Source organism: Bactrocera latifrons, unplaced genomic scaffold, assembly GCF_001853355.1.
Source record: "Bactrocera latifrons isolate USDA-ARS-PBARC rearing strain unplaced genomic scaffold, ASM185335v1 scaffold_151, whole genome shotgun sequence".
NCBI classification, from domain to species: domain Eukaryota; kingdom Metazoa; phylum Arthropoda; class Insecta; order Diptera; family Tephritidae; genus Bactrocera; species Bactrocera latifrons.
This window is the reverse complement of record NW_017534975.1, coordinates 195,016-209,527: the sequence shown is the minus strand read 5'-3', so window position 1 is coordinate 209,527 and position 14,512 is coordinate 195,016. Positions and strand designations below refer to the sequence as shown.

Here is a 14,512-nt window from a genome sequence, read left to right as displayed (position 1 = left end):
TTTACCGCATAGTTTTTCTCGTCTTTAGTTGATGACCGAAAGAGTGGCCGCCCTCGCGTAAAAACTGTTGGCCGAAGACATTTAAAAAAAAAGGACAAAAACCGAGGTAAAATCTTTCAAAGATGCAAGAGATGGTAATCCAAGGGTTCAGCGAGTTGAACATTCATCTGCTTCAAAGGCGTTACAGCTCGTTACTTCTGAGGTATTAATTTTCCTCTGGGAGTAAAATTGGGATAAAAGTATACTAGCAGGATGTTTAAACCAAACTCACTTCGATGTAAGGCATTGGATCTTCCAGCCAGCTGCTATTCCAGCGCAGAAAGCGAAAAACCACCCAAAAGTGGCTTAAAAGTGATTTTCCTGATTTCATAGATGCAGATGATTGACCATCTGAAATTCCACAATTCACTTGAATACCTCAGAGATGTTTGGAGAGTTTCGAAAAGTCTTTGTTTTAAGCAGTGCCATCAATAATAATAGAAACTGTGGGTCGTTGCTATAACTCAATGCCGAATAGTTTATGGGCTTGCCTGTTACGAATAAAAATCTTTAATTATATACATTATTAAATACTTTACTTTACCTATACTTTTCATTTTACTTTATATTAGTAACTGTATTAAAAACTGTATTATAGTTTTATAACTGTAATTTGTAACACAACAACTAATAATGCGAGATTTCCCGAAAAATGACCAACAAAATTGACAGTTGAAACATAAACATACGAGTATAACAGCGAAAGGGGTTACAAAGAAAATAATACGAAGTTGACGAAGGCCATTTTTATTGTGAATTTTCAGCGTGTGTATGTGATTTGTTCAGTGAACTTCACACCTAACAGGTACGCTACTTCGTAGCAGTAAAAAGGCATGCGACAAATGCAACGAATTAAAAATTCCATGAATAAGTGGAGTTAACTGATTCAAGAGCGAAGTAAAAAAATTTGACATTTGTAAAGAAGGTTCTAAGAGGCTAAATTGGATATAAAAATGTGGTTTCAAGTGGCTTTGTAGGTTTTTGTATGTAACATCGGCAACGTTCATTAAAAGCGGAGTTTGGTGAATTTCTTAAATTATTTGCAACATCCTCTTTTTCTCGTGTTATCGACCGCTTTGTTTTTCCCAAATCGTTTTCTCTGGGAGTGCATATCGGTTCGTTTTTGAAGAAAAGGGCTTAATTTTTTCAAGCTACCCTTGAAATTTTGGATTTCTTCCATATCAGTCCTTGAAAGCGATTTGGTCGTCGCTGTTATTGGTAGAAAACACTCCAGTTTAATTTGAGGAATGTAACCGCGTGGATAGGCTTTGGCGAGTTTTAAGTCGGGGTTGAATATGGTCGGCCTGTGAATTCATAAACTATGTTTAGAATTCTATGTAAGACCCATTTTTGTTCAGTTTTACTCTAAGTTTTTCTTAAGCTGCCCTATGACTGCTCCAAAATTTTTGTTGCTTTTGAGCCATCAAAGTCTTAAATCAATAATCACATATGGTATACTTTTAACTCAAGAAATTTTTTTTTTAGCGAAATTTGCAACCGTTTCTACAAGTCGAATAGGCATGAAGTACTTCACAGGTACATAAGCACAGAAACCCTTCATTTGTTTGAAATTTGAGTCATAGAAATAATATGAAGCCAAGTTTTTTTTGGGGCTGAAACTTTAATGAAATCGAAAAATGAGCTTCATTCCATTTTTTTCCCTGCCATACCTTTGACTACATATTGAAAAATATCAAAAAGTGTATTCTAAATATTTTTTAATACGTGCGTCTAACTGTTATCCTTGACATTTCATGCACCGCACCAATCTCACCTGCCTTCGATATTAGAATTTGTTGCGCTTTTTATACGGAGATAGGTGAAACATTTCAACAAGAGGGAGAGTGACTGCACTCACTCAACTATGCAAACATAAACGGACAAAACAAAAAAGCAAAAGGTCAGCATGTAAATTAAAAGCAGAGCGAGGGCAGAGATTTTTGTTCTAACTGTATGCTCAGTAGCAATCTCACTTTTCCTTATCCTCTCTTTCTGCTCGCATTCCAGAGGTCGTAAGTGGAATTCCATCACCACAATAATTCTTTTATGAGCAAATTCTCGCGTTTGCTACAAAACTGTTACACCGCCTGGCTTGGCTGTAGTTCAAAGCTACATACATATTTACATATATGTGCACTATGTGGCACGAGCCAAATTTTGAATTTCTGTTTTATGAACATCAGCGTATGTGTTGCAATTTCTAGCATTGCTTAAAGAGAAAACATGAGAAGTTATCATCACTTATCAAAGGTGAAGTGAAAAAGATTTAATGAGTCCAGAGAATGAAGGCTTTGCTCCATAAGAGATCACATGGAAGATAGCGATGAAGACTATGTTCGCCTATATAGCTTTTAGAGAACCTTGCGCTTTAAAAGAGTTTTCGTTAAGTAAGTAAGTCGATACGGTAATTTTTGATCCAATGAGGTAAATTCACTAAAGGGTGGAGTCGTAAATTTAACTTGAAGAGAAAAATGAAACGTAATGCAAATGGAAGGAAATTAATCATAAAAGGCGAAAGTTTCGTAGGCAATGTAATCCTATAAATGAAATTTGTAACGATCTTCGAGAGTAATCTTTTATGATTCAGCTATAGTGTTTATTCTTCGACGTTCTTCACAACTGGTGTTTCGCAAAGCGTTTACTCTAGGAGATAATGCGCATCCCCAGAAACTGCACACAGTGCTCACCAAAGACACTATGGCTGCTGTGGAAAAGAGTATCGAAGATCTCCGGAACGAATTCATTGCGCGCAACAATGGGCTGTACTCATACACTTTATGAAAGATTTTGTGGAATGATCTTGGTCTGAGGGCTTACAAAATCCAAACTGTGCAAGAATTGAAGTCGAATGAGCATCAAACGCTTCGCACGGTCGGTGAATGGGCTCAAAAAAATATTTTGTTCAGCATTGAAGCTCACTTTTGGTTGAATGAGAGCGATAAGAAACAGAATCGTCTCATTTGGAATTAATGTTACAGTCGATGAGAAACGTTATAGATCCATGGTTCAAGGCTTTTTTGTATTTGAATTGGAAGATGTCGATGTAGAAGACCTTTGGGTTTCAACTAGACAGCACTGCATGTTATGCAGGCACCGAAGCAATCGATTCATTGATGGACAGTTTTGGTTAGTTTTTTAATACGCGTGGGGTTATGTGAAGTCTCCTCTATACGCAGATAATCCTGTGATAATTGACACCTTGGAAGAGAATATTCAGTACTTTATTCCTGATATGCCGTCCTGGTCTAAATTTGGACATCGCGGCAAGAAGTTATTCGGGCTAGCACAAAATTCTTTTCCTATCTTATTTTAGCTTAATTAGTTAGATAAAAACGTTAGTTAGTACAGTAGTTTCAGCCCCAATGTCATACCTCCTTGTTTACTTTAAATCTGTCAATTGTTCTTCTACCTCTGATATCCGCAGTTCCACTTTTACGGCTTTTGTTGTATGTTGCATTTATATATAAATTTCGTAGAAGTTTAGTCGGCCACACTTTGGGGATTCGATCGTATTCTCTATTGGAGAAATATGTAAATTGAATAAATTTAACCAGCTATTAAGGACGACATCCACATTTGAATTCTAAGGCTGCTTTTAGTGCATATCGTCCTATTTGTGACAGATCGGCTTCTTCGCTAATTACTACTTGAATCTTAGTTGTAGTCAGAAAATATTCGGGGAATTTCGGATAATGTCTGCATTAACATTTCATCTGGATTAAAGAGAATACAGTCTGCCATTGTGACGAATAAGTCACGATATTCAGGGTTCTGGGGAGCTGAAATTTTAGTATACAAATTGTGTAAGGAATCTGCCGTAAGCGCAAAAGACAAGGAGCACGGATATACGCAAGCATATGAAAAAATTGATCTGTGAAGTCGGATTAATTCCCACCGTTGCCATCGTTGAAGCTGTAGCTGATGTTGCACTTCATTGTAACGCCTGTCTGCCATCGACTGCGGAAGAGATTGACATGCAACTTTCATTATGAGTACAAATCGTATGTGCGTGTGTAAGCGGCTGATAGGTTGGAACGGTGCACAGAATCGTAAGTAAATTCGAGGGATTATTGTCAGACATAAAACAGTGAATAGTCTTCCCCCTAGTGGGAAGTCAAGTGTGGAGAGGAATTTACGCTGTGCCAAGTGCAAAGTACGTTGAAGGATGTTAAAATTGTGAATATATGAGTATATACAGACACATTTATACATATGTGTATCTGAGCCCACTTTTAAATCGCATGATTGGCTTGCACGGCGTATTTGCCTTCCTGTATTTTAGCTCTTTTCGTCTTATTATTATCTTTTGCTATTGTTTTTATTTTTATCCACTTTCTACCCACATGCACTTGCCTTGCCGGTTTTGTATTTTGCTTTCCACTTCCGGTTGTGTTGGCAACACAAACCGAAAAGCAAACATTTTTTGCCACCACTTAAACAAGGCAAATCAGCTTTTGATTTTATGCTGAAGTGTCTTTTGTACATGATTCACCCGATTGCTGGTGGAAAAAGTCATTGCGGTGATGGAAACGATGCAGACGATGACTGACAACACGGCACGATTATGCCATACACCTACATACATGCAATGAACTTAGTACTCGGTCGAGAACCAAAGGCCGGGTGGCAGGCAAGTAAAAAAGAGAGGCATAAGAAAGCAGCAAACCACCACTTGAGAGAATTAAATGCGCATTTCGCATTTTTCTTACTACAACTGCCTTCAGCGTAATGCCATATGGATTGCGCAAGTACATATATTGCCCCAACGACGGGCACTTCATCTTCCAACTTGGCAACAAATTTGCAAAGATGATGTAGAGTGTCGCAGTCAATTTACGTATATATGGAATGGGGCTCGCAAGCTCAATAACAAAAAAATAAAAGCTTTGACAAATAAATATAAAATAAAATACTGTTAAACACCAACTGTGCGTGTAACTGTAGCTCAATAAATTTTTGTYAATTGCTTCGGCTTTTTGTGACAGGTGGCTGTGCCGTTAATGACAATGCAGCTGTTGCTCGAGTGCCGTTAGTGCTCACCGTCGGTTTCGAAAAACAATAATGACACTCAAGTTGACTTCACTCTTGTCTCCTACCCAACTGATTTCCGTTGTCTTTACATAAAGCTTATTTATCAAATACTATTTGATATACTCGTAAATAAAGTTGCTGGCACTTGCAATATTGGGTATTAAATTTCAATTGCTTATTATTTTGTGGCGCTTTTCCGGCAATAATGTTCTTTGCAGTTTGAGTAACTTTGCATTAACAGTAAGTTGATACCCTGAGCAGTGCCATCACTGTTCGCCAAGTTTGAAACATTCAGCAGGAAGCGTCAGAGACCCTATCAAGTATTGTTTAGTCGAAAAAGTAGTTTCGTATTTTATCAATAGATGTCGTTCCAGTCGTATATCTCCAGTACTACCAATCACATTGTATCATACCACATAGTTAGAAAGGTTAGATTTATAGCTTCATTTAATCGAAAAAAAAAAAAAAATTAATTCGGGGAAGTTAAAAAAAGTTACAGCTTTTCAAAAATAAGTGAAAGTAATGAACAAATTCGTTATATTTTGAAATTTTTGTATAAAAAACGGAAGAATACCACGCAAGCCACGGTTTACATCAATGATTCGCTCGCTTCCGTTTGGAAAATGTTGATATTTCGATTTACACTGATGGAATAATGTCTACACATATTTGTTTACTTATGTATTAGGATAAATATTAAAAAAAAAAATAAATAAATAGAAGTTTGATAAGCAATACGCAATACAAAATTTTCGACTACCTCATATAAGTATACATGGTGGTTTCCTAAGTAATAAGGCTTTTTACAACTAGCGCCCCCTGGTGACGCCATCTATATGCCGACTTCTGCGTTACAATCTGCTATCTTTATCAATTATCCAGTGAGAATTTCATGATATTTCATTAATTAGAAGTGAAGTTATTGCGTTTTAAGAGCCAGTATGTTTGTGTTACCGGTGCGAAAATGAGCTTCGAACAAAAAGGCAACGTTAAATTTTGTTTTAAAATTGGTAAAACTTTAACCGAAACGTTTCAATTGATGAAACAAGTTTATGGTGATGATTGCCTATCCCGTAGCAGAGTGGTTTCAACGCTTTGAAAGTGGTCGAGAGGACATAAATGACGATCAACATATAGGTCAATCAAAATCCGTAATCAAGGGAAATTTCATTGAAACTGAGCGTGAATTCATCAAAAATCAGCCAAAATCATCACTGAAATTCATGGAAATGGAATTGAAAACCAAAACATCGATTTATCGCATTTTGATCGAACATTTGGGTGAGTGTGATAGTTTTTTCCGCACAAATTGAGTGCCAACCAAAAATTGATTAAAATCCAACATTCCAAGGACCGATTGTGACCGATTATTTGATCAAAATCACATTTTGACCATTAACCACTTCGTATTCACCTGATCTGGCACCGTGTGACTTCTTCCTTTTCGGAAAAGACCTAAAAAACTCGTTCGACATGCTTTTGGACCGTGCTAAAAGCTGTATTGAAGTAGAAGGAGACTGTTTTGAATAAAATAAATTGGTTTGGCGAAAAAACCATTTGTACTGTTTTTTTAAGTCCTTTTTACTTCGGAAAGCACCTTGTAGTTAACTTCTTCCCGTAAATATGGGTCAATGTGTTCGATATTTAATTAAAATTGAGGGATAATCTTTTCTTGACAATGGTATGACTGTGCGTAAAAATGTGTTGAATTGTGTCGATACTTCCCTTAGCTTCTATATAGTTAAAACAACGATTTTCGTGTCATTGTAATTAAAATGGGTAAACTTGGTCGAAACCTTGACTAAGCACCCATATAACTAACATATAACATACGGATGACTTTACCCCAAATGATTGGTGATGGTACCCTAATGAACCTAATATATTATTGCTGGGATTTTTATCCTCTGGTTGACGATTTCTATCTTAAGTTCTTTCCAAGAATACAAAATGTTCGGTTGTACCCGAACTTAGATCTTCCTTGTTCATTTATTTTCTGTTCAATATAGTGCACATATCTTCTCTTAAGCACGGCGCCTGAGCTATTCATCTGCAGTAGTTGATAACTTTACAACCGCGATATAATTCACTTGAACGGAACTCAATAAAATATTACCTAACTCACTTGAACGGTGTGAAGTGTGTGTTAAATAACGCCTTTCTTGGAACTAGATACTTCTTACACCTACTAAGTTTTTTAGCTGTCTAATACGATTTTCGTCCTTGTTCAGACCTCGTTCAATATGCGATAACATGAAACTTGTTCTCACTGTTCTCACTGTTCTCAAAGTTTTCAACTTCTTAAACAAATCATTGTTATTGAAAAGGATATTTGAGCTTCTGGATGTGGACAAAAAATTTTGTTCGCCAAATGATGCAAACAAACTTAAGTGTTTTTATTGTGAAGTCTATTCTGTAATCATTTCACTAAGCACGCAAGCATTTAGCCAGGATCTTAACGTGGACCCGGGCCTATGGAAAAATAAGACAAATATGTTGAGACGTATACCGGCATGAAGTTAACATTAAGATACAAATGTTTGTGTCTGTTTATCTGGTTGGTTGACATGACATATGTCAAACATATTTAATATCCTTTCAGTCATTGAAAAAATAATGTCCAAATTTGTATGATGGTTTGCAGAAAGCATTAATTTTTAGTTTCTATTTGAAGAAAAGTGCTGCAGAGTCGCATTGAATACTTGACGAAGCAAATGGGGATCGTGCTCTAAGAAAGGGACATTAAAAAAGGTGGCTTCAACGGTTCATAAATAATGATTTTGATTTGAGAAATGAAGATCGTGGAAGACCACCAAAAAAGTTTCAACCCGCCGAAAGGCAAGCAATATTGGATGAATGGCGGTCATGTTAAATGATGCACAACAAATAATTTCATCCTAAGTGAAAACTATGGGTCTTATCCAAAAGTGTGGAAAATCGGTGTCACATGAATTTAATGAAAGACAAATGGAAAACCAAAAAAATGCTGTGAAATTTTGCTTCAAAGTCACGAAAGAAACTCAGTTTTGCGTCGATTGTCACTGATGATGAAAAGTGGATTTACTTTAAGAGTCCTAAATGGAGAAAATCATGGGTTAATCCAGGACCATCAACATTTACTGCAAAAACAGATCGATTCGGTAAGAATCCCATTCTCTGTGCTTGGTGTTATGAGAGTGTGTGGTATATCATCAGCTTTTACAACTTGGTAATACTGTCATCCCGCCAAACCAACATGTGGGGCACAATATGCAAACGAGCGGAATTAACCGAGTCATAAAAGGCAAGTGAGTTTTAAACGTTGCGATGTTAAGCTGTTCAGCTACATAAACAAAAATTTCAACTGCCAAAATTAAGAATTATATTAAAGTAGGTTTATTGTTATTAAATGTTACTTGTTGAAGTTAATAAAATACTTTTTTAATGGAAAAGAGTGAGTCTGTAAGATCAAATGCGCTGGAATGAGAACTTAAATCGTAAATTTCTTTTAGAAAATTTTAAAAGTAAAAGTCTAAACTTCCCGGTTGAGCGAGTGGGTACGTTAAAATTAATATCAGACAATAGAAATGGACTACAGACTGACCCATTAATGGAAAGTTAATATAAGCCGGAAGATTTAAACTAGAATCCCATTAAAATGATTTTGAACGGACTGAAACTTCTTCAAATGTACTTGAGAACTGGCGTTCCAAAGCACAGGCGCATACCTTAATATAGGCCTTACCAAAAATGTAAAAATAATTTTTGTAGCAAGCGGATCTGTAAATTATTTACACCAACGTTTAACAAAACTAAGAGACAATAAGTTTACGGCCAGAACCAGACCTGCACACAAAGCTAATCGGTTCAGGTTATACTCAAAGTACTTGGCTGGGAGCTGCAACCCTACCCACCGTATTCACAAGACTTGGCCTCCATGAGCAGCACTTCGATTCCTACGCCGACGTCAAAATTAAGTGTCTGATTGGTTGACTTCAAAAGGCGAACATTTTTATTGGCATGTTGCCAGAAAGGTGATCAATACTTTGAATAAATTTGTTTACTTTTCCATTCAGAATTCATATTCACAAATAATGCTTATTTCATCTTGGTACAACTGTAAAAAAGACTTTAGAGTGTTTTTTATCTTAATCGATCCAAACTCTATAGATGCTGAACAAAACCAATTCTTAATAGTTATCATTTAAAATGCATTATAACATCTCAGTAAGTACTATATGACGATAATGTTTGTTGAAGCAGCTCTAGGGTAGCTCAAGATTTATATTATGATAAATAGTTATATCTTATAGGAACTTGGTTAAAGTTCCACCTTAATCTTAAGCAATAATTTATTAAAATTAAGCAAGATAATAATGTAACTTTGGATGCATATTTTCTCTTTATTGAAATTTATTTCCAAATACTCTTAAAGTCTTAGCGTCCATTCAAATACAGTTAAGGGTATCAAATAACAAATGTTTAAATTCAAAACGAACTGCAGACAATTTTCAGTCGATAAATGTGAAGAGTTCATGAGCTTTGCGTAATATTTGAATTAACTGGCTAAAGTTTCATAATTTTTATGCTATAAAATGCGAGGCAAGGGTGTGGGAAGGAGGGAAGAAAGCCGTCAAAGCTTTATGTACCAAGTCCTTCAATTGGCCAACTGTCGAATGGGAATTAATAAAAGTTGAAAATAAAATTAAGCATTAATACAAACATACATACATATGTATATGTATTTGTGTGTGTGTGAGCTGATGGAATAAGCAAATATTTCGAGTACGCGCCGCATCAGCGAGCGAAAATATGTAAGTCTGGTCGTGTGGAGCGTTACAAAGCGATTTCGCAGAAGTTACGGTATCAATTAAAAACTACGTTGGACTGTGCAACATTCGCTAGCTGTGGCAAAGCGGCAACACAAACGCAAGGAGGGCAGAGCACCGCGGTTCGATTCGACGGGGTTTTGTGCGCTGCTTACATAGTGCCACAAAGATGCCAGCGCAATTGCTTTGGTGCTGTGCGCTGCTGGACGCGCAGTTGCTGGCGGTGACTTAAAATTTATGTATTAACGCGCTATTTGGCACCGCTGCTGTTGCCATTAAAAAACAACAAAACACACAGCAATAACAACAGTGACAGCAACGCTGCGAACAGCGTGGAAAGCGGTGCGGGAAAAAGCGGCGCTGGCGGATTACAGCTGCGCAAGGCACGTGGTGGGGGAGGGTACCAAAATAATTTGACTCGTTTTTAAGCTGCAATCGCTGCGTTATCGTCGAGATTTCATCGTAAAGTTTGCTGTCACACATGCAAACAGTCTTCGCGCTCGCTAGCTGGCACTCAGCTGGTTGTGGAGGCGCCCCCTTAATTTGACGCCGTGGCTTCGAAACGAGCTTAACTTTTCGTTTTGCAACGTTCTGCGTGCGCCCTTATCCTAGTACATATAAATTAGGGTGATTAAAAAAAAAAATTTTTTTTTCCTTCCTTAGAGGTGTCTCGGAACCTATTTTTCAGAGTACCAAACGAATTTTTTTGTTTTTTTTTTTATCTCGTAAACGCTTAACTTAATCGAAAAATCATAGGAGATCATTTTTATTAAGCAGTAAATTGCCTACAAAACAATCAAACTTCAACCGTTAATATCTTTTAAACGGTTAGGTTTACGAAAAAATCGTATCAGACCTTTTTTGTAGAGCATTCAGTTTCCAACAAAATCTGAGGAACAAAACATTTTTTGAACTGGTTGGAAGCGAGATATAAATTTTTCTATCTGATAATAAGAAAAAATAGAAAAGTGTAAGTAGGAGGACCTTCCCGTTACAATTAAGAACTCTTTCTTGGAGGGGCCTCCTTAGAGGTGTCTAAGAGCCTATTTTTCAGAGTACCAAACGAAAAAAAAATTGTTTTTTTGAATTACCCTAATATATGTACATATATGTTTGGTATATATCTATGTGTGTGGAAATAGCTGTGCTTTGGCCATGCGTTGGTGTTCGATTGCGTCGCGTTGCCATTACCAATGCGCACTCATACGCAGGCTAATTTATCGCATGCGATCCTTTTGTCGTCTTAATTGAATCCAATGTAATCGTTTAAGGCTTTCGAGTTTGAGCGCTCTGACAGTGTTTTTGCTTCTGTCGCACTTGACTGATAGCAATGCTTGATAAGCTTACCCATTGAAGACTGGAAAAAATTAATGTGTCATTTGTTTATCTGACAAAATTTTCTGTTGTTTTTTATTTAAATTTTATAATATTTATATCAATCGCTTACTTTGACTTAACTTGAGTTGCGAAATCGCAGAAATTGTTGTAGAAGCTTTTTAAAAAATTCTTGAGCGAGCTTTGTGAACAGTGTTCATAAAAGTAAGGAAAGTTGTTGTCAAAAGCGATCAATTTTTTAATGGAGATAAAGTTAAAACTCCTGCCTGGTATTCCTGATTGATCACTATAATGTTATCTTGGTTAAATTCTTTGATCAAAATCATGCCAAAATAGCTGAATCAAATAGCCACTGTTGCTGTAGATATTGATACACTAACCACATTTAACCACATATTCTGGATGGCGAAATAGAAATTCATCATGACATTTAAATTTTTTTAAGGATACAAGCTTTAGGGAGTTTATACGAGTACGATTTATACTTTTTCTATATAAAATAAATATCTTTCTATGTTGCATTATTTTGAGATCATAGAAAGTAGAAAGTCGCTGGGGCGAAATCCGTAGAATGTGGTCTAAACAACTGGAGAGAGAATCGTATAAATTTGCTATCGATTTCATTGATTTGAGAGACAGCGCATTGCTACCTAAATATTTCAGAAATTTATGTTTGCATATACAATTGCTAACTTTACAATAATAACGATGGCAATCGATTCATTTCGATTTTCATTTCGTCTGTGACAGGTTTGCTTGGATTTCCACTGGGTTCAATGACTTCGGTACTCATAAAAGTTGTGCGGAATTTATTTAACTGATTATAAATGCTGATTACGAAGCTACTGCTACGAGCAAAAAATAGTAAGACTTTGTTAATAATGTTGAAATTCATAATTTATTCTTCAAAATCCATGTCGTTCTCCTCAAAGTAGTCCCCCTTGGCCTCAAATAACTTGTGCTACCGTATTTTCCTATCCTCGAAACAGTTGTTAGTGTCAATTTCGGGAATAGCCTTGAATGCGCGTAGCGACTGACGTTTAATGTCCTCAATTTATTCAAAACGGTTTCCCCGGAGCGGTCGATTGAGTTTACTGAATAGCCAGAAGTCACATGGAGCGAAAAAGTCACGAAGAATCAATGCAATATGCGACAGTGCATTATCGTGGTGCAAAAACCAAGACTTGTCGGTCCATACTTCTGAACTCTTTTTATGATTAGCTTCGCGCAAACTACGAATAACACTCAAATATTATTCCTAGTTGACCGTTTGGTCGGTCAGAAGGAATGCGGAGTGTACAACACCTCGAAAATCGGAAAACTGTCAACTTCCGCTCACCTTTGCCACGATAGTCGACCGATTCATTGTCTGTTTCTGGGTCGTAAGCAATGATCCAATACTCATCATCAGTAATAATGCGGCTCATGGCATTGTTTCACAGATGTTAACTCGACGATGGTTTTTGGAAGAAATAAAACTCTTTAAAAATTTGTTTCATCATCATTTTCATCCGATTCCTATACTCGATTTCAATATTCCAACGATGCACTACGATTTGTGACTGTTTATCGTCGACTCTTAAGCACCAACGCCTTCATGTTATTGACGTGTTTATCAGCAGTTAATCCAGTGTCCTGGATGCGGTTCATCGTCAACGCCTTCTTGACCCTCGTTGCATAATTTGTATCACCGAAGACCGTCCAAGCTAGAAAACAATATTTCGACAAATGGGCTTTTTAATTAATAAATTTAAATTTAAGAGTCTTACTGATTTTTGCCCACTTGATAAATACAAAAATTTTCTTTCAAAAACTTTGATCGGTCAATTTTTTGGGTCAGAAATATATTATAGCGACTCAAGCTGACTATTCCCTCATATAGACAATATTCCACGTAAATTTCTTGAAAATAGCTCGTCAAAAGCTTTCCATAAAAACATTGTATTCCTATCATTCTTTTCTGTTACATGCAGCAGCTCGTTGATTATAAAAGAGGAGCACAAAATTTCATATCGATATCTCAAAAACTTGTACAATGTCAAATGGACGGACAAGTCAACCCAACTGGTTATGCTAATAATTTATACATACACTTTACAGGATCACTGGCGTTGCGTTTTGAGTGCTACAAACATCCTTATTATTAGGATATTTCCAAAAGTCGATATTTTTTCGGAAAAATCAGTTTGAAATACTGAAATATCATTTGATTACTAAGCACTATTTTGTCTCAAAAGAATACTACAAAATCGAGTTGTGGTTCCTGCAAAGATCTTTGTACTGCATATTTTTTTATAATTGGGTTCTATTTTATTTATGTTAATTAGTAGCATACTTAAATCGATTATATTCCCTTAATGCTAAAATAATGAAATCATTTATCTAACCGTAAAGGATACCCTTAACAGTTTTTGTCGGAAAAATCACGCATTTATTACGTTAGTTCGCTCTGCGAAAATAATATTCTCTCAGTGTAAATACTCTTGGTGTGACATTAAGCCTTTTGTTGTGCTATGTTGCTGAAGTTTTTTACGCTCCATTCTAACATTTAATCCGGATTTTAATGAATTTTGTTATTGCGGCACACACACCCAAGGTAAAAGAAGAGAAACCAAAAGATAATTGCTTGTCCTTGTATACTCATTAGGCTTCTATTTTTATTAAGATAGAATATTGCAACAATAAATATGACTGTATTGAGTATTTATGTTATAAAGTTTGTGTGCTATGAATTATAAGATCCAGCCTAATTTTTTTAGCTGAGTATTTTATACAAATTCAATTTCTTTTTACACAAAAATGGTTCATGCTGCCTTATGCTCGGGCTGTCAAAGTTGCGTGTTCTTTTCTTATCAAGGCGTCAGGTTCTTTTGTTCTTTTCTCAAAGTGATCTCTTCTAACCAGTCAAAAGTGCAACAATTTCTACTCTCTCAAAACGAAAGTGTGACAGTTGCCAAGTGAAATTTTAAAATCTTGCAACTTGTTGATTCAGAGTAAAATGGTTTTGCTTACCTAACTGTTGTATATGTCACCTAAAACTAAGCGATATAGATAAAGAGTTATTTATATATAGAGTTTGTCCGGAAAGTAATAGGACTGATTTTCTTCTGCCGCGACAGTATTTCGGAGCGTGCGCGCACTGACTGGATGGAGAGACGGTGTTCCAGCTAACGAACGACCGGCTGGTCAGTTGTCTCCGAGTATCTGGAGGGTTAAATTCTGTGTGAATTTCGGTAAATCTGAACATGTGTGAAAGTGATACCCAATTTTTGAATAACGTAATCACAAGTGACGAGTTA

The 14,512-nt window shown here is 36.3% G+C and overlaps 1 protein-coding gene across 1 annotated transcript in view; it reads right to left on the bottom strand.

Moving 5' to 3' along the window:
- The window catches only part of LOC108965939 (lachesin), a 197,406-nt gene extending 184,766 nt beyond the window's left edge, over positions 1 to 12,640 (bottom strand). The window contains exon 1 of the mRNA XM_018928615.1: positions 12,553 to 12,640. Coding sequence (XP_018784160.1) covers positions 12,553 to 12,640 — 88 coding nt within the window. The remainder of the gene's footprint in view (positions 1 to 12,552) is intronic.
- Positions 12,641 to 14,512: the final 1,872 nt, after the last annotated feature.